Genomic DNA, 27,862 nt, shown 5'->3' on the forward strand with positions numbered 1-27,862 from the left:
AATCACATGTTTCAACCCAACCATGCTGTTTTATTCAACCCCAAAAAGAGTCCTAGTTAGGAATGGATAGAGTGTTGGACTTGGACTTGGAATCAGGAAGACATGAGTTCAAATCCTGACTCAGACATTTACTATGAATAGTCACTTGAGGGGCAGCTAGGTGACTCAGTGGATAAAGCTCTGACCTTGGAGTCAGGAGGGCCTGAATTCAGATCTGGACTCAGACACTTGACACTTACTAGCTGTGTGACCTTTGGCATGTCACTTAACCCCGATTGCCTCATCAAAAAAAAAAAAGAGAGAAAGAGAGAGAAAGAAAGAAATGAATAGTCACTTGAAATCTCTGAGCCTCATTTCCTCATCTGTAAAAATAAAGGGATTGGACTTGATGGTGTCTAAGATCCCTTAGCTAGGTGGCTCAGTGAATAGAGTGCTGGGCCTGGAGCCAGGAAAACTCGTCCTGAGTTCAAATCTAGCCTTAGACACTTACTAGCTGTGTGACCCTGGGCAAGTCATTTAACCCTGTTTGCCTCAGTTTCCTCATCTGTAAAATGAGCTGGAGAAGGAAATGGCAAACCACTCCAGTATCTCCACCAAGAAAACCCCAAATGTGGTCACAAAGAGTTGCACAGGGCTGAACATACATACAAGGTCCCTTCCGGCACTAAATATGTGATCCTATGAATTGACTAATTTTGGTCTAAATTTTATTGAACAAATTTAGATTGCTTCTATTTGTTTCACTAGTAATTAATAGTAATCTTCAAATTTGATTTATGCCTTCCATTATCATGAAACAAAATGCAGTCAACAGACATTTTCAAATTGTCATCTCTTCTGTTATTTAAATAGATTTCCATGACTTTAGGCATGTTTATAGAAGTTACAGAGATATTAGATGAAGTATTACCTACCTTCCACTCACCTGGAATCTTTTCTTCTGGGCAGATGTCTTCGAGAGCATTTGCTTTGCCCCCATAGACTTTAGACTTTAAAAGGACTTGGATCACAACTCTCCACACCAGTCTTCTCTACATTTTGCTGCACCAGCTCTTTGGGGAGTATTGAAAGTTCTTCTAATTGATTGCATTATCCAAAAGAAGGCATTTACCTCCCACTATTAGCTCTTAATTGCCTATATGGGAGCCCCAGTCCCCTTTGTATAGATGGCATTCTGCTCTCCATCTGGGCTTCCAAAGTATCACTTCAAAGAGAATCTTTTGTGGGTCAAAATAGAAGAAAAAAAAGAAATAATATACACTAGACTTTTTCCTTCCCTCTAATAAAGCCTTTTAACAACCGTCTGATCATTTCCTCCAAAAAGGACATGGCTACCTGCACAACGTGGTCATCATTCCCCCTTCCCTGCTTTCATGCCTACACTAGTATGAAAATTACTCTGCATAAAGTACACCAATTCCTTGAGGGGGAAGGGAATTCCAATCAGATTTTTAGTACCATAAACCACTTATGTAATTCTAGATTATTCTTAATAGAAGGTCAAACTTTTTCCCCAGTAAATATTTTAAAATACATTTTTTCAATATTAGGAATATATTTAAAGATATTCACACAGTAGTTTCTTCTCACCAGCATTACATTTTTTTCTTTTTGGGAGGGATGTGCCAGACAGGAACTTTGCTAATTGAGTGCTTTATAATTATTATCTGTCACCTTTTTGATGGCATTCTTGCTAATGGTCACTTTTTCATATGTAATGAATGGGATTGGAAATGGTAAGCCACGGGAGGTCAAGGCACTATAACTGCCCATATCATCATTCTGCTATGTGTCTGTGCTGAAATACTGTGCAGCCGGCAGGAAGCTGGCCTTTCTTCTTGAGTTCTATAACTACTTATTGCCTAGGTGGTGGTAGATTTAGAGTTATTTAAATTTTAGTATAGCCTTTCAATGTGCATGTTCAATAACAGACAAAATATTTGCCTAATTACTAGAGAATGTGTTTCTGCCATTCTCAAGTAATGCCAGCATGCCATCAGATCTCGTGTTTTCCTACCAGCCATAGGGTAACACTCTACAATATCACAAATGATTTTTAAAGAATGAACATCTTCAATGATCTTCCTCTTCCCCATTTATATTGCAGTATAAAGAGACCAACACTTTCATTACTACTATACTTGATGTCCAGCCGAGGTCTGCCGGCGGTGGGGGCGGAAAAAGCAATGATGAAATTGTCCAAGAACTTGTCACCTCAGTCTTGTCAAAGGTACCAGGTAATAAAGCTTCCCAGGCATCTGCATACCATTGACCAAGCCTACTGACATGTAGGGATGAAAATCCAATTATTTATTTACATTAATAAAAAGCAACTTAGTTTAGAATTTTGAGGTTTTTGAGAGTAACAAACATGAAAGTTTCAACTTGCCCACTTTTTTAAAAAATTCAATTTTATTCTTAGTTCCAAATTCTCACCCCTCAACCTCATTCCCTCCAAACCATTGAGAAAGCAAGAAAAACAAAGCTTATTCCAAAATATATATGTATGTATATACATGTGTATGTAAATATATATGTGTACACATATATGTGTATGTGTATATACATATATATGTGTGTGTTTCAGTCTGCACTGAATTAATTACCTCTCTACCTGAAGGTGGAACAGCAACTTTTGAAATTTAGACTCTACCATGGATCTTCCATTGGAATCTATCATTAGACTCTTCCAGGATCCATCAGTGTGAGCATTTCCCCCACTGATACAGATTGCAGCTCCCCCAGGCTGCAGTGGAGGGAGGGAACGTCTTTTGGACAGGGCCAAAAGAACTCAATGCCAAATGACCAAGCTTCTGGGGATAAGATATGAAGAACAAGAAATATTAAAATATTTCTCAGTGACTCTAATAAACAATTGTTTTGAATTTCAGACTAAATAACAGAACAATAGTACTGCAGGAAGAGGGAGATACCTAGAGCCAAGAAGTGGGAAGGGTAAATTCCAGAGGCAATAGAAAAAGGCAGTGTGGTATCATGGGGAAAAGAAGTCACTGGACCTACAGTCAGAATACCCAGTTCCAAGTCATAGGTCCAACATTTACTAACCTTGGCCCTTGACTAAGAGCTCATCCATAAAATAGGGATTACAGCAGTCACACTACACACCTTAGAATCTATATTAAAGTTGCATTCCCTATTAGAATGGAAGTTCCTTGAGGGCAGAGGCTATCCTGTTTTTTGTTTTTGTAGGGTTTTTGTATTCCTTAGTATAGGGGTCACCTTTTTTGTATAGCCTTAAAACAATGCCTGACAGTAAGTGTGTAATAAATGCTTTTTTTATTCATTTGTGAACTATAAAGTCTTATATAAATGTGCAAAGTAAAGCTAAAAGGAGAGGAAGACATCCACAGGAAAGAGAAACTGAATATGAGGAAGAGAGTAATGTTTCCTGTGCCCCACATTCAGGCCTCTGATCCCAAAGATGCCTTGGGCCCCAAAACCCTTCTCCTGCCATATGAGTTCGCAAAAATCACACCCCATACCCTCCAATCCTCAGCTCCTCAAAACCCACGAGCCAGGCCTGTTTCACTGATGTGCTATTGGCCCCCTCAACACCTGAATTCCTGAAGTCCCACCTGCCGACTCTGGCTTGCCATCAAGACCACACTCCCAATTCCCACTCCCATCCCAAAGCTGGCCTTTTGGCCCTTTGTCAATCTCATCTCAATCATTGTACCCTTACCAACCAATCCCAATCATCCCTCACTTTCCACGTCCCCTATAGCTTGATTCCCATTGAAGCTGCCATGACAGGTTCCCTTCCCCCTTCCTTACCGTGGCATCACAAATATCTCCTGTCATGAAATTACCTCCAACAATCTGCATAGCATTGGCAACTTCTTCTCTGACAATGCCACCTTGGAATGAAAGGCTGAGGAAGGACCAGGGGAGATGCAGGGACTGCTGTCTTAAGGCAGAAATGTCTTCCAAACACGTACACAATTAACTGTGTTGGTTTTAGCAGCGCAGACCAACATATTCAATGGACACTTAATTTTCAGGAAACTTACAGCCAGCCAGAGGGAGATAAACAAGGATTTAGATTTGGCCCATGGACTAAAGCAGGATTTCTTAAGAACTCTTTTTTTGTGTACTGAGTCCCTTTGGCAAAGCCTATGTAGCCCTTCTCAAAATAATGTATTTAAATAAAGGTTTTAAACAGTATTATAAAAGAAGCCATCATCAAAATATTTGAAAAGTTCACAGACCCCACGTTAAGAATCCCTGGGCTAAAGATCCCTTACCTTTAGCCTAAAGGTCACCAGATTCAGATGTTCAGGACTTGGGGAGTAAACTTTTTTAGTACTTGCTACCAATAGAGATCCCATAGGTATAAATCAGTTATTAAGGGATATCGGAGGTAGAAAAGCAGAGGAAGGATGAGGGATTGAGCCACGACATTGACTATAGATGCACTGCCCAGCATCTTCCCCTTCTGTCCACTTCCAAGGGCCCTGATTCAATTCAGCCAACATGTATTAAGTGCTTACGATGTGTCAGGCACTAGCCTAGGTGCTACAGATGCACAGATAAAAATGCCAGGCAGTCCTTGTCCTCAAGAAGCTTCCATTCTACCACTCACACTTGGGCCCTCATCCCTTCTGCAGTGGCTTACACACCAGTGGCCCCTCTTTCCATCTCTCCATCTCTATTCATTCACATGTGCCTTACACACAGCTACCAAAATAACCTTTGTAAGGCGCAGATCTATCCATGTTTTTTCCTTGATCAAAAATGTCTCTACAGTCAAATACAACGTCCCCTTCCTGGCATTGAAAGCCCTTGGCAATTTGCCTCCAACACACCTTTCCAGCCTTATCTCAAGTAGCACTCCCCTTCCAAAGCTGCCCAAACAATCTTCCAAATGAATAGGTCTGACCCCATCACTTTCCTACTCCAAAACCATCTATGGCTCCCAGTTGCCCCTAAGGTAAAATACAAATTTCTAAGCCTGGTATTTGTCTGGATCCAGCCTGCCTTCCCAGCCTTATTTCACATTGTCCCATCCCTCCTTCACACATATTCCCACCAAACTGGATAGCCTCTGTAAATTCATACAGGCTGTGTAGGCCATGTTTGGAATATACTCTTTCAGAATCTTTTAATGATAGATTGGTGCCATCTCCTCTTCCTCTTTAATATTTCTAGAGTTCTTCATGTGGCTTTTAACAAATGCTTATTGCTTTAACACTCTCCCCCTTTCCCTCTACATTGGATATCATGGTCATTCCTTCCAGCAGAATGTAAGCAGCTTGAGGACAGGAACTGTGCATCACACATACCACAAGCATCTTTATGTTTGCTGAATCCTTAGAAAGCTAACAAAATCTGTTATGTGAGCTATTAAATAAGCCAATATGAGATAATAACAATACTACTACTAATAATAAGCTAGCATTTATCTAGCATTTGAAGGTAATGTGAGGCACTTTACAAATATTATCTCACTTTATCCTCTTAACAACCCTGGGAGATAGGAGTGAGTATATTCCCCACTCCACAGATGGGGAAACTGAGGCTCAGAGAGGCTAGATGAGTTGTCCAGGGTCCCGGTTGGTAAGTGTCTGAGGCAGGATTCCATCTCAGGTCTTCCTAACTTAATTCCAGTGATCCACACACTAGAAAGTTTTGATTTGCTAAATAAGCATAGCTACGGTGTTGAACAGAGAAGAGATAAAATATGGTGAGACAAAGTGAGGAATAAAAAATGACAATCTGAGGGCTATGCTGTCAGAAGGCACTGGAATCCTAAATCCTGTCTAATAGAGATAATATCCTCATGCAATCATTAACCTTCAGCTATACCTTCAAATACATCTTTTTATAATGTGTTCATTACTGCCAAGAAGGCTTTTCCCTAAGTGTACTCATTAACAAGGTGCGGATTGGCTTTATGTATTTCTAGGAGGCAGAGGTTAAGTTGGAGAATTGGTAAAGTAAGAGGTGACCAAGAAGAGGTCACCGTGTAAGTAAATAGGGCCTGATTGGAGAAGTACAAAATGGCATCCTCCCACCCTGGATCTCCCCAAACAGCCAGCCCTGATGCCTGAATGAACACCATTGAGCAATCAGGAATCATCGATTATTAGGCAGATTTATTACCCTCCTATTATTAACAAGCTATTGACAACAAAAATTTGTTTGTCCCAGAACCTTAGCTGTCACTACACCAAGCAGGCAGCCCGACATAAAGTCATCTCTTAATAAATGCTTGTTGATGGAGAGAAGAGAGCTGAGAGGGAGGGGGGTCCAGGCCAGATGGACAGAGGGAGGGTGAGGTCCACAGCATGAACTTCTGCTGGGGAGAGCAAGCCTTGGTATGGGTACACTAGTGTAGGAGCTTCTGGACCACCAAGAAGTCATCTGAAGATGGGGCCCCACCAAGGGTCAGAAAGAGATGTACAGCTTGGCCAACTACATGATTTTGCCTAAAATGGGTCAGCTCAGTGGACATGTATGCAACCAGGATTGGGAAGCCCAGAGAATTTATCAAAATTGCCCTCCTTACCCTACTCCATTCCCAGAAAGATATTTTCTGAGTTCTTGTCACAGCCATAGAAGCAGATATTAAGGACCCAACAGATCACAGGATTCTAGTGACCTCATTTCTGTGGTTTTCCTATGTACATTTTCTTGGGAAAATCAAAAACACAAGACCCATAACTCCTGACCCCAATAAAGACAAGCTAGAATTTAGGGAAAGAGGAGACTGGAAACTATCTAAAGGGAGAAACAGGAAATTCAGTCTCCAGGTGACACAGTAGCTAGAACCCTGGCCTGGAATTAAGAAGACCTGAGCTCAAATCTGGATGCTGACACTTCCTAGCTGTGTGATGCTGGCTAAGTCACTTAACCTCTGTCTCAGTTTCCTCAGCTATAAAAGGGAGATAATAATAAAAGCACCTTCCTCCCAAGGTTATTATGAGAATCAGATGAGATGTTATTTGTAAAGCATCTAGGACAGAGCCTGGCACATAGTAGGTGCTTTAAAAATATTTGTTTCCTTCCTTCCTTCTCTGCTCCAAGTCTATTTTCCTCAACAGTGACCTGAGCTCTAAAGTTGTCTGTGAAGATATTCAAGACCAGTTTTTGGTTCAATTTGATTCAGCAAGCATTCTTTAAGCAAATACGATGTACTAGGCACTGTTCTAGGTACTTGGAATAAAAAGGAAAAAAAAAACCCTGCCCTCTAGGAGCTTACATTCTACAGGGATTGCTGTGAAATTCTGTTTTATGTACCTTTCAGCCCCATGTGTCTGATCTGAATCATGGAAACATTGCTTGAAGCATTCCAAATACTGCAGTGATTGACAATATTTCTAAAAAGCACGCTTAAAGTATTATGCTAGATGAAAATCTATCAGGAATGTTAGGAATAATTTGTTTTGTGTGTTTCAGTAAAACTGGACATGGAAGGAGCTTCGGAGACCCTCTTTGTCAAGGATGCCCAAGGACGTCTCAACTCCTTAACGACTGTCCTTGGACAAGAAGTGGACAGATTTAACAGTCTTCTAAAGTTAATCCGAGTACGACAACTGTCACATCATTTTTGTTGAATGCCAATGTCTTATAATGATATTTATAACAACATGGTAGTTTTGAGAAGTCTATACTTTTGTGTCTTCCAGCATCACATTTTCGCAAATGAGTCCCAAATTTATAAGGCTAGCCTTTACAAAGCGCTTTACAGTTTTGTAAAGGGCTGAATTTATGTTATCTCACTGGATCTTCTGTCCCCAGCCTTGACCCTTCTCCTGAGGTCCATTTCTATCTTCCCAGCTGCCTGTGGAATCTCTGTCTTCCAGGATGATTCAGACTCAATATGTCTAAAACTTGACCTCTGTATGGAGTGTTGGAAACAGCGTGGGACTTCAAGTCTAGAGACCTCAGATCAAAACCTAGCTTAGCTACCCATACCAATGTGGATTTGGGCAAGCCCCATAGCTTCTCTAGATCTCAATTTCATCCTCTCTAATAAAGGGGTTTCCTTCAATGATCTCTAGAGCATCCTTGAAAGGACCTACAGAATCAGTGAGATTACAGAACCATTTGAGTATTTCAGTATGCTCTTTGGGTGCTTAGCACTGAAATTCATTATGATATCCCAGTTTACAAAATCTTAGAAGCTGGGAGCCCTTTCTCATGAGAGCTTCTTAGTAACCTGGAATTTTTATTCTAGATCTTCTATCAGTGATTTTGAGATATAACACATAGCTTCCAATACCCTCTAGGGATTTGTACTTAGAAACGGATATAAATAAAAGGGCATTGAATAATAAGAGATATGAAGTTGGACAGAAACAACAGGCAGATGGTAAAAAAAAGAACAGTGAGCAAAGGCTGACAATGAGGTTATACAATCAGAGGAGGAGCCTGGCAGGATGTCAAACAAGCTTGAAAGAAGAGATCAGATAAGATGAATGAGTGAGTGATTATTAAGTATTCTGGCTGTGTGAATGAGATTCATCCAGAGTTGTTAAGCATTTACTAGGCATAATCAACAAATTGATAGACACCTGAATACTTACCTTGGATTTTATGTCTTCAACCTTGACCCTTCTTCCAAGGTCCATTTCTGTCTTCCCAGCTACCTGTGGGATATCTCGGTTTTCCAGCATGATTCAGACTCAGTATATCTAAAACTTGACCTCGGCATGAAATCTTTTTAAAAAATCATTCAGGAAGGAATTCGGGAAGAAAAAAAGTACAGGAGAGATGAAAGGGAGCCCAACTCAGTGGTGGTGGATGGACAAGTATGACACATAAAGAAAAAAAGAGAAAACTGTTGATTCTAAAGCTACACAGTATTCCCATAGAAGCTGAACTCAGATCTTCTAAAGAAGGTCATCGCCCTATGATCCCTGGGAGAATCACAAGCAATCACAAAGGCTAGCTAGGATGGTCGGAACTTTTTATTGACTCGAGGAGGAAGAAAACCTGGGCTGGCAATGTTTCACTGAGGATATGAACGGGCCATAGTTGATATGACTATTTAGGGGGTCGCTATCTTCCTGGAGAACATCAAAGAAAACTGAGCTTGAGTTCTCTGAAGGTATCCAGGCATGCTTATCCTTTATGGGCATTTTTTCTTTTCCATTTTGGAATAACAAAGGCCCCTCAGAATAATGAGTTCCTTTGAATCCTGAAATAGAAGTCCTCAGAGGGCAAGACATATTGGCCACCAGCTTCTGCTCTTTTCGCCTCACCTTCCAAGGAAGTTAGGAGCAAAGCTAAGGTTCCCACTGAAATGAGCTACTCTGCTGTCCATACAGCTAAGCTCTATCTTTTCCTGATCTAGAAAGCAAAATAGGAGGGAAGGGTATTGGCCCATATGCATGGCCAGTATTTATGCCATTCTCCCTAAATAAAATGGATTCTCTCTTCCCCCACTTCTGCTTATTAAAATCTTCGGGGCAGCTAGGTGGAGCAGTGGATAGAGCACCGGCCCTGGAGTCAGGAGGACCTGAGCTCAAATCCGGCCTCAGACACTTACTAGCTGTGTGGCCCTGGGCAAGTCACTCAACCCCAATTGCCTCACCAAAAATATATATCTATATATATATTTCCCTTCAAGGCTCAGCTAATCAATCAATAAGCACTTATTAAGCACCTATAGTGTGCTAGCTGTTGGAGAAACCAAAAAAAAAAAAAGAATGAAACCATCTCTGCCTTCAAGGAATTAATATTCTAATTGAGAAACAAGTATATATCACTGGACCTCCTCTGGTTTTTCATAGCACTTTATTTATGTGGGCTTTTCCTTTATACTTTTTGTCCAAATTGGACAATATCATAGTTCTTTGTGTACATGTCGTCTCCCTTACTAGACCATAATCTCCTTGTGTACAAAGACTGCACTAATGTAAGTTTCTGGCACCCTGCATGATGCCCTGCACAGAGTGGAAGCTTCTTAAAAGCATGTTGGGGGGCAGCTAGGTGCATAGTGGATAGAGCACCAGCCCTGGATTCAGGAGGACCTGAGTTCAAATCCAGCCTCAGACACATAACACTTACTAGCTGTGTGACCCTGGGCAAGTCACTTAACCCCATTGCCTAGCAAAAAAAAAAAAAGTATGTTGGGTTGAATCTATTTAGAATCCATTGAAGAACCTATGGAGATAGCAACCAGGGTGGCTGATGGTAGGGGGCTATCGAGATACACTGAAGCTGTGCCTCAACCCCAGCTGTAGACCCTCATTGCCCAACCCCTTGGCATGGTGGCCACCAGAAAATGGTCCATGAGAGCATCTGCCAGAGAACGGGTGGTGCTCTGCACCCCCTGGAGGAAGTACCTAGTCAAGGAGGTCCCAGGTCTAACTGATCTATCAAAGGATCTCAAGCGCCACTGAAGCTCATCTTCTATTTTTCAGCCCACAGATCCCGGCAACAGCTCTTGCTGAAGAAGGTTGACATTCCTCACTCTAGAGGGTCTCTGGCCACTTTGTTGATTTCACAGTCTGACAGGCTCTGCTGCACTCTGCTGGCTCGTGTGAGCATTGCAGAGCAGGCTGTTGCCTCCTGAAACATTCTGTATAGCCTGGCTCTGGCTGCAGTGTCTACGAATACCACCCTAAAGTTATATTGTATTTCATTCTCCATCCCCACCACCCAGATTCTGTCCCTAGGACCTTACTGCTACACTTTCCAATGGCAATCTTACCCACAACAGGAACGTGCCACAGCCTTTGTTAAATTTTCAGTGAGGGCATTTGGACTTCAGAAATTAGCAAATACTACCCATCAGGGCTTGATTTATTGTTTTGTCGACTTTGAGACTTAAGAAAATGATGGGGAAATGTTACTAATGCAGACTAACCTTAAAAGCTGTGCTTTTTGGAGAGCCAGTTGTAAAACATTTACCAGCACACTCCTACATCACGTGCTGAGAACTCTGGATCCCACCCTGACCACCCAAACAATCAGACTATAGGCTTGAGAAGGTCTGCTCCCTTTGCTGCTGAGGCTCCGACATCTGCCTCTGACTTTGTAAAGCTTTGGCCTTCAGAGACGTGTCCTGAGGACAAAGAACACCAAAGGCATCACTGAAGATGAGTCTTGTCCAAGGGTCTCCACTTCTGATGCTGGTATTTTCCACACACGCAGCCTGGAAAAACACAAGACTAACACAGAGGGAGGCATCATTGGTGGCCAGTGACAGCTGAGGGGTCAACGAGGAACAAGAGTACTGGATTTGGAATCAGAAGCCCTGGTGGCTCAGTGGTTATGTTGCAGTCTGAGAGGCTGAGACCCCTCAAAGACTGGAGTGCGGGACAGAGTGGTCTGGAATGAATTCACAGCCTCAAGCATTCTTTGAGTCAAGTTGACAAAGATTTATCGTTATGCTATATAGCAGACAAGGATTCTTAAGAAACCTGCGAGAGACTGAGGATAGTGCTGAGGGTTATATGGAGAAGGGCATGGGAAAGGAATGCCAGCGATACTGATGTCATCTAAAGTTCCAGGTGTCTTTGGGAGCTATGGATGTATAAGGAGTATACGAGACAGGGAGGGAGATGTTAAAGGATCTGGGGAACCTGGCAGGAGGAAGAGTCCCTGGGCCAGCCAGGGACAAAAGTCTTTGGATCAGACAAGATGCCTCTCTCTATCCTGATTAGAGAATGCTCTGCAACAAGGGAAAGTTTTCTCACAAGACAGAAGCTTACTGAGGAATTAGGAGGCTTCCAGAGACATGATCTTAGGGCTGGGAGCAGTCCAACACTCTCTCACCCAGCTTTGTGTAACTGCAATGGGAGAGATAAGTGTTTGCTGAAGCTCATTCATGAGTATTCGATAGGCACAGTGTTCTTGGGCTGGAGGGAAACTGCCAGGGATAGTGTTTCTGAGGCCAGGGAGAAATTGGGGTCAAAGCACAGGCACCCAAGCACCCCATCAGTTAGAGCACTGGGACTAGAGTCATGGAGACCTGAGTTCAAATCCAGGCTCAGACACTTACCAGCTGTGTGACTCTGGGCAAGTCACTTAACCTCTGTCTGCCTCACTTTCCACAAGTATAAGATGGGGATAATAGCAGCCCCCACCTCCCAAAGTGGTTATGAGGATCAAATGAGATAACATTTATAAAATACTTAGCACAGTGCCTGGCACACAGTAGGCACTTAATAAATGCTTGTTTCTTCCCTCCCCTTCTGTGTTCAAATCCCTGACCTAATACTTATTTGCCTAAGTAACTTTGAACATGCCCCCGAAACTCTCTAAGACTCAGTTTTCTCATCTACAAAATTCAGCTAGATCAGGGTTCTTAACCTGGGGCCTGTAAATTGTTTTTAATACATTGCTAACCATATTTCAATGTAATTATGACTACCGGTTTTCTGTATTTAACAACATTATCCTGAGGAGTCTCCAGGACTGACCGGATTGCCCAAGAGGTCTCTGACATAAAAGGTGGTGAAGAACTCCTGAACTAAGTGATCTCTCAGCTAGAACTTGGGGAAGAACGAGAAAGCCCTTTTTCTGTGACCTTGTACTTTGGTTGGGAATCTTTCATTATGATGTGAGCCCCAGCATTTTAAACCAGGTCAAAGCAAACTTGAGCACAAACTATTCTCCTCCACTCCTGATCTGGCTATTGGCCCAGAGAATTCTCTGGTCTCTGATGCTCAGTTTGCCCCCTCTCAGCTCCCCATTTTCTTCCCCTTCCCCACCTCTCCCTCGCTCTGCTTGACCTTCTCTCCCACCTCTCAGGTGGAAGACCCTAACCCTTGGGTCTTCCCACCTTAAACATACACGCTCTTCCTGACACGACCTTCACGTCTTGGCTACGTCAGGACTTCCTCAGTCATACTCCCCTGGGGTTCACAAGATCCTGGCTATTGGTAGGCATGTGATTGTGATTTAATTTACACTGCCAAATAGCGTTCATCAGAAAGAAATTCCCATTGTTTCAATTGTACCTTACCACCGGAGGACTTTTCATTCACTATTTGCATTTCATGAGATTGTTAAGGTAAATATTTGTTTTTCCTTTCAGACTTCCCTACAAACACTGGACAAAGCAATTGCTGGCTTTGTAGTCATGTCTGAAGAAATGGAAAGGGTGTACAACAGCTTCCTCAACAACCAGGTTCCAGTGCTGTGGTCCAATGCTGCATACCCTTCACTAAAGCCTTTATCATCCTGGGTCAAAGATCTTGTCCTGAGGACATCTTTTGTGGATGTGAGCAAAGCTGTCTTTTCGGGTTTAGCTAAACTCGCAGCACAGTTGGACTTGTACCTAGTAACCAGCCTGGGGAGGCGGAGGGCACAGGGAGGGAAATCTGTGTTTCTTTCTATGTAGGGAATTTCCAGAATGGGAATGCCTCCCACCCATGCTGATAACTTGTAACTTAGAGCCTTAGACAGTGGCCTGGCAACACTAGGAGGTGAAATGATTTTGCCCAGGGTCCCAGAGCTAGTCTGAATTCTGAGACTAGTTCTCTATCCCCTATAGCATGGCACTTTTCATTAGCCACAGTTTATTGAAAAGAAACAATCATCAAAGAGTTCACTGAGCCACTCTGAGCTGAAGAGAGCTGAGCTGAGCTGAGCTGAGCTGAGCTGAGCTGAGCTGATGGTGTTCCGGAGAGTTGTCTTTGGAAGTCTGATATTGAATAAAACTTGGGAAAGGAAGAATAGACACATCCTCAGGGATCGTTTCAATTCTAGCTAACTCTTGGGGGGAGCAAGGGAAGAGGCAAGTTCAACACACAATAGCCTTGCAGTAGAAATGGGGAACTCCATGCTCGAATGACTTTCAGAAATACTTTTAGACACTTGGCTTTAACCTTGAACCACTCACGTTGGAACTATTGATTATCTGTTTATTAAAGCTGTTGGCCAGACCACAGAAGCAAAATCTTCCTGACTCTAATGTTTTGGAGATATTAGAATGTATTACCAGTAGGAATTATGGCATCTTCTTGGCCATTTTTGAGGATTATTGGGTAATAACCAATTCTCTGGACTGGTTTAGATACCATCCTGGAAAACAGAGAAGAGAAACTCAACTCTAAGCACTAGTGACCTCAATTTGGATAGAATATAGGCTACTTCAACCCAAAAAAAAAGGCTATTCCTTTGTTTCTCTTTTCAGCTGTGGCTCAAGAGGGGACAGCCCAAATCATTCTGGATCTCTGGTTTCTTTTTTCCTCAAGGATTTCTAACAGGTACTAGTACTTTTCCTAAAGTTTTCCACTAGGTCCTGAATTAATAGAGAATCATAGAATTATGAGTGGGAGCCTCCGGGAGGGATGAAACATAGAAGAAAACTCAGAGAGGCATTGGGTCATAGCCTGCATCAGCTGGTTAGGAATGAAGGCAGAGAGTAGGCGAGATGATTGGTTAGAAAAGTTTGGGGTTTTTTTCCCAGTAACCAGAAGAGTAGAGGAGCCACCCTATGGCAGACTCCTTAGGAGTTTCCATTTCAGTATTCGGTTATAATATCATTAGTTTCCATTTCTTATCTCGTCTGAGAAGAGAGAAGTCCATAAATAGCAAAATTTCCTTAGCTTCCCAAATCCAGGCCCTTTTTAGGATACCTAGAACTTGGGGAAGAACAAGAAAATCCTTTTAATGGGGCCTTGTACTTTGGATAGGAATGTGAGCCCCAGAATTTTAAATCAGGTCAAAACAAACTTGGGCAAAAACTATTCTCCTCCACTCCTAATCTGGCGATGGCCCAGCAAATATTCTTGGTCATTTCTTTAGTACATCAGAGACAAAGAAACTGAGAATAGGGATATAAAAAAAATCCTCCTGAGCATTTCTGTCCCACCAAGGTCAGCACCAGGAAGCTTCTATAAGATATTCCAATTTAGCAGATCCTAAGCTTCCCAATTCTGAGTCCTCTGCAAACAGCAAGAAATAGCCACTAAGTAAATAAAGCCATGTTGCTGTTGTTGTTTTTATAAAAGAGGATTTTCTTTAGCACCTTTTCTCTTGCGCCTTGTGGGCACATGCCTCCTTTTCAATATTTATCCCCCAGCACTGCTGTCCTGGCTGTCTAATTACATACCTCCACCCCCCACCACCCCCACTCATCGCTATCATCACTGGGTGCTATCTGGGCCTTCCTCTACCCCTCTCTATCACACCTCCTAAACCATCACCCTGATAAAAACCTGCCTGGCCAATGTTATTCCTCAGTACTGGTGAATATGAATGACTGGTTTGCTAATCTCTGATAAATCATTTGTGGATAATGAGTTATTAGGGATAGGGATAGGCTTGTGATTTCACTGCTACAGGCACTCCTAAGGATACTCCCTGATAATGCAGCTTGTCACAGAATTTAGCCTTAGAACGGGGGTCTTAACCTTTTCTCTGTGTGCCCTGGACTGCTTTGTTGGTCTGTGAAGCCTGTGGACTCCTTCTCAGAATTCTGTTTTTGAATGCGTAAAATAAAATACATGGGATTAGAGAATTATCACACCATTTTTCTAAAAAGCAAGTTCATGGATCCCAAGGTAAGAATTCCTATATTAAAAGGTTACTATAGAGCAACGAGGATGCCTTGCCCAGGGTCACACAGTTGATTAGTGGTCAGAGGCAGTATTTGAACTCAAATCTCTTGGCTTCTGAGACTGCCAGTTCTCACTACCCTACTACCTTTCATGAGGCATGATGGTATTAGTTGTTATATAATATATAACATTACATATATCATATATGTGTGTGTGTGTATATATTCATATATACACATAATATATATATGTGTGTGTATGTAGTTATATATAATCTATAAATATAGATTATATAGAATACATATGTGTGACTACATATACATATGCATTTTGGTATTTTCAAAAAGGCCACGTGAAGCCTACAGTGCTTTTACTCAAAGGGATTCCGTACAGATGGTTGGAGTCTTGGGCTTTGGGGCCAGCTACTGGGGGGGATATTTGACCGATGGTAAATTCTCAGCATCCACCCAATCACACAATTGGTGCCTCCACCAATAAGGGGGTAACCCCAAGGCTAATGTGGGCTGGAGGTAAAAATGCAGAAAAGCCAACTTACCTGTACTTTTCTCCAATAGGAACTCTGCAGAACCACGCTCGAAAATACAATTTACCCATAGACGAACTTAGTTTTTGCTATAACATTATCCCTATTTACCGAGATCAAGCAGTAGTGATTGAAGCGTCCAAATCCATACAGTTCGGACAGGAGCTACCCATGGATATGGAGGTATCGTTCCCTCTTGGACTGGGGACCGTAGATGAACAGAAATATTGTTGAATTCACTTGGGCTGAGTAGGTCAAACAGCATCCTTTGTGTGGATTCACACATGCACTGGGGCTGCTTCTGTGTTGCAACACACACACCTGAATCCAAGGTGTGAGGTCCCTGGCTCCATCCGTGGCTTCTCTGCCTCAGTTTGAGGGCCCTGTGGCATGGTGGAAAGAGGCCTTAGTGAGGAGCCAGAAGACAAGGGGCTCTCTTCCCAATTCTGCTGCCAACTGGGTTTGTTTTCTCTGATGTGTTCTCTGAACTTCAGTCTTCTCCTCTGTGACATCGGGGGTAGTTAAAGCTACAGAGCTATTAGGATGACATGTGCGTAAAGGGCTTGGACAAATGATAAAGCTCTATGTAAAATACTGTGTTGATAAAGGAGAGAAAAAAATTAAAAGATAGAGGAGAGAGAGACAGAGACAGAGAGATGGATGGATAGAGATTGATAAATGATAGAGACAGATGATAGAGAGATTATACATTGGTAGATGATAGAAAGATGATAAGTTGATTTATAAATAATAGAGATAAATAGATGCTAGAGATAGAGAGATAGTACATAGATTAATAAAGAATAGCTAAGCATATATGTATATATAGATATATAGATAAAATCTACCACATAGGGATAAGTATGGAAGCTCCTCAGTCTGGAGTGCTTCCTATGAGAAACTCCCTCTGCCAATGTAGGTCAGTGCTTTTTCCATAACTTAAGACTCTTAAAGAGTGCACTGAGCAGTTACGGGACATGCCCAAGGTCATATAGCCAGTATGTGTCAGGGGCAGCACTTGAACCCAGGTCTTCTTGGCTCTGGGCCAGCTCTCTTTCTTTCTTTTTTTAAAATAATTTATTTTATTTTCAATTCACAGAACAAAACATGCATTTCCATAACAGCATCACTATACCATATTACATTATGTATGCATTACTATATACAGCAGGTGAATGATTAAGGAAAAACAGGGAAGATCGCTGTGTCTCCTCCTAGAGAGCTCAATAACCCTGGATTGAGGGACTCATGAGGAGAAAGAAGTAACCAATATCTGGGGTTAGAAAAAAGGGGGATAGTTAAAAAAAAAACAAGCTAGTGAAAAAAAAAACTTGGCCTAAGAAAGGAGTATTAATAGCTAGCATGTGGATAGCACTTCTAAGGTTCACAAAGCACTTATACTTCTCTGATCTGATGCTCTCAACAACCCTGAGGGAGATGCTGTTATCTCCATTTTAAAAATGAGAAAACTGAGGCAAACAGAGACTAAGTGATCTGGCCCAGGGTTGCACAGCTCCAAAGTGACTGAGGCAGGTTTTGAACTCCAAAAGAACACCCTTTGTACCCTCACAAGCCACCATTTTCTCCCACACTGTTTATAAGCAGGTATGAACACCAGCATAGAGCCCAAGGGAGACTGTAGACTGATCTAGAGCCAGGAGAAAAGATGTAGGACGGACTAGAGGGAATCGGGAGCTGAGAACGTCTGTCCAGGCCTATTCAGAACATCCTGAAGGGCCAGCTCCAGAGCTGACCTGGGATTCTCCTCGGTGCCCTTCACTAGCCCACTGTGTTTGTCCCCATACTGGTAACATAGAACTGCACGACATCCAGGCTGGATTGCCTGGGGAGACCACAAAGACCGACCCTCCTGTGATCACTCCCAGGCCTCTGCTGATCCACTCCCCCCCCCACAAAAAAAAAGCTGATTTGGGAATGAGCTGATGACATGGCACAACACAGAGTACTGATATTTAATATAGCCCCAGACAAATGCTCATCTGACCTTCTTCCTTACAGTGCACAGACATTGTTCATTAAATCTGAAAGAGTTCTTAGAGATCATTTGTCCAACTCCCTAATTTTACAGATAGGAAACAGGCTCACAAAGAGGAAGTCACATTTCTAACAACATGTTCAAAATTGAACTCATCATCTTTCCGCCCCAGACTCTCCCCACTTCAAATTATCTCTGTTGAAGGTGTCACCGTCTTTCCAGCCTCCCAGGTTCATAACTTCTCTGTTATCCTTCACTCTTCACTTTCTCGTACCAGTTGGTCAATCAGTGGCCAAATCTTGCTTGTTTTTCCCTTCATGACAGTCTCTCATATCCCATCCCTTCCCTCCACTTATGCATCTCAGCCGAGACCTTTGTTAACTCTCACCTAGATTTTTTCAATAGCCTCCTAGCTGGTCCTCCTGGCTGAAGTGTCCTCCATTCCAGTCCATCCTACACACTACCACCTTCAGCAAAGATCTGACCACGTGGTTCCCCTCAGTGGCCAGCCCCAGTGATCCCTTATTGCCTCTAGGGTCAAAATAGAAGTTCCTTTGTTTTAGCCTTGAAAACCCTTCACAATTTGAGCCCAAACTGGATGGATGGATGGATGGATGGATGGATGGATGGATGGAAACATAGATATAGATATTGTCTCACCCAAAGTTCACATATGTAGATAGATATAGATATACATGTTGTCTCACCCAAACTCCAGACAGACAGACAGACAAAGGGATGGACAGATGATAGATAGATAGATAGATAGATAGATAGATAGATAGATAGATAGATAGATAGATGATAGATGGATAGAGATAGAGATATACATGTTGTCTCACCCAGACTCCAGAAGACAGACAAATGGACAAATGATAGATAGATACATAGATACATAGATATAGACATATGCATGTTGTCTCACCCAAACTCCAGACAGACAAATGACAGATAAACAGACAGACAGATAGATAGATAGAGCTATGCATGCTGTCTCACCCAAACTCCTCATGAGTAGGGATTTGTTTCCTTCATTGCATTTATATCCCCAGAACCTTGCCCAGTGTCTGGCCCCAGTAGACGGTGAGCTCCTGGAGAGCTCAGGGACTTTTTGCTTTGTTTTGTCTGAGTTTTTGCTGCTGCTGCTGCCTTTCTGTGTAACCCCAGCACTCAGCCCAGTGCCTGGCACATAGTAAGTACTCAATAAATGCTAGTTGACTGCCTGACATAATGGGTGCTTAATAAATGCTTGTTATTCAAGGTCACACCTCCAGAGATGCACCAATTGGGTTTCTGTGCCTGTTTCCCTTTCAGCTGCCCTCTCCTGAGGATGGCGTGCTGGTGCATGGGATGTTCATGGATGCTTCACGCTGGGATGATGATAACATGGTAATAGAAGATGCTTTGCCCGGACAGATGAACCCCATGCTGCCCGTGGTACATTTCAAGCCTCATCAAAATTATGAACCCATCCCCTCGCTGTATCACTCTCCACTCTACAAAACTGGAGCCCGGGCTGGGACACTTTCCACCACTGGTAAGAACGTTATATCAGCAATACAAAATGTACCCTGAATACTGCTTTCTCACAGAGTACCCCCCAAAAAAATCAATTTCTGGCATAATGGGATAATCCCACTTGGCTAGGTGGTGCCATAGTGCACTGAGTGCTGGGCCTGAAGACAGGAAGACCTGAGTGCAAATGTAGCCTCAGACACTTCCTAGCCATGTGAACCTGGGCAAGTCATCTACCCTCTGTCTGCTTCATATGTCTTTCTCATATGTAAAATGGGGGTTAATAACATGTACCTGCCAAGGTTGTTATGAGGATCAAATGGGATAATGTTTGTAAGGCATTTTATACCCTTAAAGCAGTATAGAAATGCTATGTTCATCAGCATCATTATCTGGCTTCCATAGCTGCCAGCAGGAAAATGGTATAGTAGCAACACTACTGGACCGTGTTCAAATCCAAGCATTGTTGCTTGCACCCTTACACCTCTGGTCAAGTCTTGGTTTCCTCATCTGTTAAACGAAAGGTTGGATTGGATCTTCTCTAAACCTCTGCCAGCTCTAGGTGCTGTGATCCATGAAAACTAAGAAAATCTCCAGGCTGTAAGGAATGGGCAGAGGCCCAGCAGGGGCCTCTCTTTATGTACATAAGAAGCCAGTTCCGTACTTAAAGTCACAGATGTGGCAGGTGGCTCATTATTGATACTTAAAACAAGTTCCCACCCAGCTACTCAAAGTACAAACTTCCGGCTTGATAATGCTATCTTCATGCAAGATTCTCTATGTTCCTCTGCATTCTACCAAGACTGAACATTGTCCATATTATTATATTGACCATATCGACACTGAGATAAGCCAGCTGCTATTAACATCAGCCAGAATTCAGATGTTGCCAGAGCACGCTGTCGACATATTGACATAGCAGCACCTGTTACATGTGCCCTCTCTACCTGTGTGACCTTAGGCACTTATCTGGGCTTCAGTTTCCCAATTCACAAAATAAGGGGGTCAGACTAGATGATAAGTAAGGCCCCGCCAACCTCTAAATGTATGATCTGACGTGTCAGGGCTGCCCCCAAGTCTGTTGCCCTTCCTAGCACACCATTGCTTCTCATCTTTGGGGAGGTATATGGAGCCCCACCTAGCTAAAAAAAAAAATAGATTTCCTCCTCATGTGATTGTAGTTGTAATTTGGTATCTACTGATTGGGGGGGGGACAAAAAAGTAACAAAACGTTACTGTGAATTCGATATTTATAGATGAATTTGTATCTATTCTTCCCATTAGAATGCATGCTCCTTGAGAGCAAGAAATAGTTTTGCATTTTCCTCATCTATGACCCTTACAAGTCTGAGATTTTATAGTTTTCCATTTGCTTATTGAGATGGAGCCCTTGGAATTACCCATGACCCCCTTCCAATGGGTTGGACGCCAATTTACTAGAGCTGCCTGGATATCTCTGGCCATGCTGCCTTCCTCATGTGACAGCAGTGATTCTCTGGGCCCACACGTCTCTGCTGTGTCTTGAGTCATGAGTGTCCTGTGTCATTCTTGAGAGCAGAGCCCTGGGTTCAATCAGATGCCAGCACCTGCTCAGAGGATCCCTGACTGCTCCACCTAACATAGACACAAAGCAACTTCTGATGACCCTCGTCCTGTAAGACATGAGTTTCTCACCTACACTATGATCGCTCCTGGCTTCTAAGTCTAAGAGCCAATACTCATAGAAACCTTTAAGGCTTGCAAAGTGGCTTACTTATATTATCTCACTGATGCTCACAACACCTCTGGGATGTAGGTACTATCATGATCACCCCCATTTTAGAAATGGGAAAACTGAGGGGGGAAAAGGACAAGTGACTTGCTCCTGGTCACACAGCTACTAAGTGTCTGAGGCCAAATTTGAACTCACATCTTTCCGACTCAAAGTCCAGAGCTCTAGCTGTTATGCCACCCTACCTGCCTCAAAGTGTATACTTTTCTAAATCTCCAAAGGCTTGAGTGACACATTCCTAGATTACTATAATTGGCTCCTTTGGGATCTGCTTTGCCAATTCATTACCATCAACATTATGACTGTTGAGGAGACATCCGTCCCCCTGGATTGTTTTGGGGACTGGCCCTGTGTCATCTATTGTAATCATTCCTATGACCCTTTGATTCTTTACTGACAAACTGAGTTTGCTTTTTTCCACTGTAGGTGCCTTGCTGAGCCCTAGTTAAACATCACCAGCACTGCCCCTGAGTTTATCCCTTACCAGATTGCTAGCTCTCCCCAGCAAGTTGGCATAATTGTAGCTTGCCTGACTCCAGTGCCCACCTGTCAAAACACTGGCATTTGTAGTTTGCAAAGACGGAAAGCAAGCTGTCAGAGCGCCAGAGGGCCAGGCTCCTCCACCACGGCAGAATCATCCACAGTTCCACTTGGTTAATACAGATGCTTCCTGGTGCTTTACCAAAACAATTTAGCTTCTTCCTCTCTTAGTCAGCCTATCAGTCTGCTAACTGCAAACATTGCACATGCCATCCACACTGCCCAAATGGAGTGGAAGCAAGAGTTCCCCACGGCGGTTAGGTGTGAGCCTGCTTTCTTCTAGGGCCACATGCTGGCCATGTCCACAATCCCCCCAGCCTGTCCCAGGGTGCTGCAGGGAGGCTGGGCAGGCCTGGATGCCAGAGTAAACTTGTATTTACCTCCCATTTCCCAGTCTGCAAGAGACAGGACCTCCTATCCTAATGCATAAGCTAAAAGATTATATTTAAGAACCAAGCTGAGAAACTTACAATCAATTTCTGTTTGAATCACATTTAGACACATGGCTTAGTGGATAGAGTATTGGACTCAAAGCTAGGAAGCTATGGGTTCAAGTCCTTCTTTTGACATATGTACTGCCTTGGTGATCTGGGCAAGCCACCAACCTCTTCATACTCTGGACAGCTAAGACTATAAGTCAAGGAGAAGCTATCAACTGGCATCTATGGAGAAAGTTTCGCCATCTAAGAGCTTCCTGTACCAATGAAATATTAGGCTCTAGCCTCTATCCCCTTCCAGTCTAGGAAGATGGAGCTTAGAAAGCTAGGCTTTCATCACAGCCCTAGAGTAAGCAGTTACCTTGTCTTCTAGGTAGTAGCAATGACTTGTTCATGCAGCTTGTCTCCCTGTAGCTACCAATACTTGGAAACATGCATGCACAATTGGAGCGCCTAGCATGGGATGTCCAAGTCCAAACTCTCCCATTCAATGGGATGTCTTGCTTTCTCTAAACTGTTTGGGTGAGACCGGGCCTACCACAAGTTCTAGGTGGATCCACTGAGCCTGAGTCATGGGGTCTTTGATCCAGGAGGTCTCAAAGTGATACCTGGAATTCAACAAGCAATTTCTGGAATTTGGCTTTTCATTCAGGCCATTTTCAAGGTCTAGCACCCTACGCTGGCTGGGCAGCACAGGGCAGAGAACAGAGAGCAAGTGTCAGTCAGGGAGACCCGAGCTCAAGTCCCACCTATGATCCCGGCTGGCAGGGTCACCCCCAGAACACCCTCTAAGACTACAAGGTGTAAGAGAAGGGATGACTGGAATCGGAGTCGAGTCAAGTCAAATCAAGTCAACGAGCATTTATTAAGTGCCTACTGTGTGGTACAGGGAATGACATGCAGGTCTAGACCAATAAAAACACCAAGCTTTAGTTTCCTTCACCTTTTTCTGGAGACTTTCAGAGACTCCATTGGCTCTCCATTGACTCCACTGACTGCATTAAATATCTACCTTCCTTGTGGCTCACGAGAAAGAGCATCATTGTGTCATGGAAAGAACGCCAGGCACACGAGAGGTCAGGACTCTTGGGTTTGTTCCAGCCCCAGCCCTTCCACTAATTGTGTGAGTGAGCTTGGACAAGTCATTTCCCTCAGCAGTGTTTCAGTCTTCCCATTTTTAAAATGAGAAGGTTGAGGCACAAAATCTCGATGGGCTTTTCCAGCCCTAACAATCTGTCATTTGAAATCTATCCCTCTGTGCCTGGGCTGTCAAGAGCCTCCGAATTCCACTAGGTGGAGGAAGAGAGCCAGGATTGGGGAAGTCTAAAACACATCTCGCGTGATCGAGCTTCATAGATCCCCAAAGCAGTCGACAATCGGGATGACCCAGTTCTTTGGTGTTTCAATCATTACCTCTTGTTAATCACAAGTTCAAGGGGACCCTTAACACTCTGTTTCATTTCATTGATGTCAGAAGCAATCTAGTTCTTGTTTAGTCGTTTTTCAGTCACATGTGTATGACCCCACTTGGGGTTTTCTTGGCAAAGATACTGGAGTGATTTGCTACTTCCTTCTCCAGTTCATTTGACAGATGAGGAAACTGAGGCAAACAGGGTGAAGTGGCTTGCCCAGGGTCTCATAGCTAAGTTTCTGAAGTCGGTTTTGAACTCAGATCCTCCTGACTCCATGCCCAGCACTCTGTCCACTGCACCTAGTTAAATCTAGTTAAAGCATCCTTGAAGTCCACTCCTGCCTCTTGAGTCTGTCTCAGGCTGGAACTGCTTAGCAGGATTTGAGCTCTGGGACGAGAAATCCTGCACACACACCCTTCCTGTAGTGTTAGAGCCACACTAAAATTGGCAGAACCTGGTGCCTGGACGGCTCTAACAAGAGCTAGCCAGCCCTCCAGTGTGGGGGATGAAATTGAGAAGAATTTTGAAAATCAGGAAGAGCCAATGAGGTCCTTTCCTGATCAACCCAAATGTTTGTTGGCTTGTTTTTAACAAAGTGACCAAGGACAATGCAGTTACAAGAATCAAATCAGCCTCCAGAGTAAATCAACCAAACTGCCACACAGCGACTTCAACCAAGACAGAACCGTGTCTGAAAGGCAAGGCAGTCTGGCTGAAACATTGAGAGACACTGTGCCCTAATAGTTAGAGAGGCAGCCCTGGGGTCAAGAAGTCCAGATTTCAAGTCCAAACTCTGGCACATACCAGCGTGGCCAAGTCACTTAAGTTCTCAGTCCCCCCACGCTACTCTCTGAGACTCGAAATGACAGAAAAGATGCTTCCTGCACTGGTAGAGGGAACGTCCTCATCTGAAAGTGTCTTGTGAAATCATAGATCGCATCCCTGTTCTACTATACAAACGTCATGGACAAAGAACTGGTCTCTGTCTCGTGAAGAGCTGGATTCAAGTGCAGCTTCTGACTTTTACTGACTGTGTGACCCTGGGGAAATCACTTAACATCTCAGTACCCCTAAGCAATTCTCGAGACAATAAGCTGTAGAACAAATAATGACTTGCCTGGGTAGAGGAGTTTCCATACTGGAAGGTCCTCATACTGATGAAATCATTGATATATATATAGGCCATCCTTCCACAACCCCCTCTCAAAAAAATCCAGCAAACATTTATTGATATTATTGATATTGACGTTAATAATAACTGGCATTTGTTCAGTGCCTTACAGTTTGCAAAATGCTTTATAAATATCTCATTCAATTGACATAACAACCTTGGGAAGTTGGTGTTATTATTACCTCCATTTTACAGATGAGGAAACTGAGTCTAAAAAAAGAGAAAGTGACTTTCCCACAGTCACACACCTAAGGGTGTGACTGAGGCCAAATCTGGATTCCTCCAGCACTCTCCCCACTGAATTGAATTGAATTAAATCACGGTGAAACCAAGGAAAACAGGATCTTTCTTTTCTGCCAGTCACACTTCTTTAGACCATCATTCCTCTTTCCTGCCGGGCTCAGGGAGGGCCTGTTGGCATGTATGACTTCACAGGACCTGCCAGCCCAGAGAATGAGTGAGCGGAAAGTCTGCAGGGGGATGGGCCAGCTGCTTCTTCCATTATTCAGGTTTTGCTCCCAGGAAGAGATGGAGAAAGAGAAGCTTCCACCTCACCAACACCTAAAAAAAACCAACAGCTTTTGAGCTTGGGCCCTACCCAGAAAATGAAATGTGTTCTCTCCCTTTATGGTCACATGTCTATCCAGAAGCCACTGGGTCCTTGGAGTTTTTATCATGAATTCCGAGGAATATAACAGTCATAGGAGAGGCAGTATAAATTCAGGTCAACAGAGAGGAGAAGGCACATAGAGCTTTTTGGATATATTTGTTTGCAAGTTGAATTCTGTCTTTTGCCTCTTTTTGTATCCCCAGAACTTAAACACAATACCTGAACACAGTGGGTGCTTAATAAAAGTTTAATTTATTAAATACTTACTAAATGGGCAGCTAGGTGGCACAGTGGATAAAGTTTCAGGCCTGGGGTCAGGAAGACTCCTCTTTGTGAGTTCAAATGAGGCCTCAGACACTTACTAGCTGGGTGACCCTAGACAAGTCACTTAACCCTGTTTGCCTCAGTTGCTCATCTGTAAAATGAGCTGCAGAAGGAAATGACAGTATCTTTGCCAAGACAAACCCAAATGAGGTCATAAAGAGTTGGACATAACTTAAAAATGCCTCAGCAAGAATAAATGCTGATTAATTGATTAATTGATTGATTGATTGAGGAAAGGCTTACTGGGAGATGAAGCTCAAATATCTCTCTAAAGAGTTGACGTGCTAGGGTGAGACCCATGGATAAGAGCTACAGGGCTGAGGGCCCAGAGATGGAAATATGCATTGCCACGCTTGGTCCAAGAGCATAGTCTCCTGTGTGCTTGGGAGCAGCCAGGTGTCAAAGTGGATGGAACAGTGGGCCTAGAGTCAAGAAGACCTGACTTTAAATCCAGCCTCAGACACTGAATAGCTATGTGACCCTGGGCTTCTCTTCTGTTTGTCTTCTTTCCTCAACTATAGAATGAGGATTAGAACAGCATCGATGTCCCAGTGCCTTGATCTATGAACCTGACCTGTCTTTCAAGGCCCACCTCCTCCACCAGACTTTCCCTGACTTCCCCAGCCTACTATGATCTCTTCTTCCTTCACTGGCCTATAGTCTGTGCTCAGCCCCAAAGCTGAATGACTTTGCCAAGTACCCCAGACTCGGAAAAAAACCTCTGCCTGAATCCTGGGGCTGAGGAATACTTGCAATCACAAAATGTCAAAGCTGAGAACCTCAGAAGCCATCTGTTCCAATCTACTCATTTTATAGACAAGGAAACTGAGACCTAGAGAGGGACCCTCAGAGGCCTCTTTTTAAGGATGGAGAAACTGAGACCCACAGAAGTGCAGTGACTTGTCCAAAGTCACACAGAGAAGAAGCCTTTCAGATCTTGCACTTAATCTTCCCACTATGGGGGAATTCCTTTAACAGATTTCTTCTCATTTCTTTAACTAGGACATTCAACCAACTTTGTGGTAACAATCCTCTTACCATCCCAGAAATCAAATGACTACTGGATCGCCAAGGGATCTGCTCTGCTTTGCCAGCTGAATGAGTAAGGATGGTGGAGCGGCAGAAAGAGTGTGGAAAAGAGCCCCGCCACAATGGTGCTGGCCGGTCATTGACTCTGGCTGGACACAGTGTGTTATCAGTGCTACCTCACAATAAAGGGTAGGAAACCGTGATTCTTATTTCTCTTCAAATTCAAAATAAAATATTCTAGAACTTCTTCCCTGTGTGTTTTTTACAATGATACTAGGACTTTTTTCCCCTGATGCTATTTCAGACACTGGAAGTGGGAAGAGGGCAACAGGGAGTGAGCCTCCCCTAAGCCTAAGGTGAAAACAGGTTTCTATATCGTAGTTATTCGAGCTCCATGTGTCCACTTCATTCTCTCAGAGGAATGAATAAAATAAACGTGGTTTTGGAACAGAAGTGAGCTTCATCTTTGTGAAAAGGGGTAGAGCGGAAGGAGGGAGGCAGGAGACCTCCCTGGGTGGAAGCCCCTGTCCGCTGCTCTTTGGGACCCCTCTGGGTCTCAGTTTCCTCATCTGTAGGATTAGGTCACCTATGAGCATTCTATTGTGTGGGTTTGAGTTTTAGGTTGGCTTATCTCAGGAGCTAAACTAACAGAAAAATATAGGCAGAGAGTGCCTGCAGTTCTGCTGGGATTCATTTCTCTCCTTCCTAGGGCGAGAACCCCAAGGCCACCTGTCCTCCCCATCAGCTGCTGGCGCTGCAGCAGGGCCGCCGGCAGCTGCCTCTGCACGCCTTGTGAGCCTAGTGAGAAGACCCTGCCAAGGCTTCAGGTGCTCCACCTTCGCTATCTCCTCTGCTTTGGGGATCGGGGCTGACCTACCCAACTCCAGCAGAATTGTTCCTGTGAGGGGCATGCTGTCACCCTCTCTCTCTCCCTCCCTCCCCCCTATCCTCCTCCTTCTTCTTCTCCTCTCGTTCTCTCTCTCTCCCTCTCTCCCCCCTCCCTCCTCTCTCTCCTTCCCCTTCCCCCCTCC

General features: G+C 43.5%; 1 protein-coding gene across 1 annotated transcript in view; it reads left to right on the plus strand.

The window, feature by feature from the left end:
- DNAH6 (dynein axonemal heavy chain 6) overlaps positions 1–27,077 on the plus strand; it is a 250,339-nt gene extending 223,262 nt beyond the window's left edge. The window contains exons 74-80 of the mRNA XM_078149111.1: positions 2,108–2,237; positions 7,420–7,547; positions 13,013–13,198; positions 14,114–14,186; positions 16,058–16,209; positions 19,337–19,559; positions 26,805–27,077. Of these exons, the coding sequence (XP_078005237.1) occupies positions 2,108–2,237; positions 7,420–7,547; positions 13,013–13,198; positions 14,114–14,186; positions 16,058–16,209; positions 19,337–19,559; positions 26,805–26,908 (996 nt within the window). The 3' untranslated portion in view covers positions 26,909–27,077. The remainder of the gene's footprint in view (positions 1–2,107; positions 2,238–7,419; positions 7,548–13,012; positions 13,199–14,113; positions 14,187–16,057; positions 16,210–19,336; positions 19,560–26,804) is intronic.
- The last annotated feature ends 785 nt before the right edge of the window (positions 27,078–27,862 follow it).

This window comes from Phascolarctos cinereus, unplaced genomic scaffold (assembly GCF_003287225.1).
Source record: "Phascolarctos cinereus isolate Bilbo 61053 unplaced genomic scaffold, phaCin_HiC Scaffold_2;HRSCAF=192, whole genome shotgun sequence".
Classification (NCBI taxonomy): Eukaryota; Metazoa; Chordata; class Mammalia; order Diprotodontia; family Phascolarctidae; genus Phascolarctos; species Phascolarctos cinereus.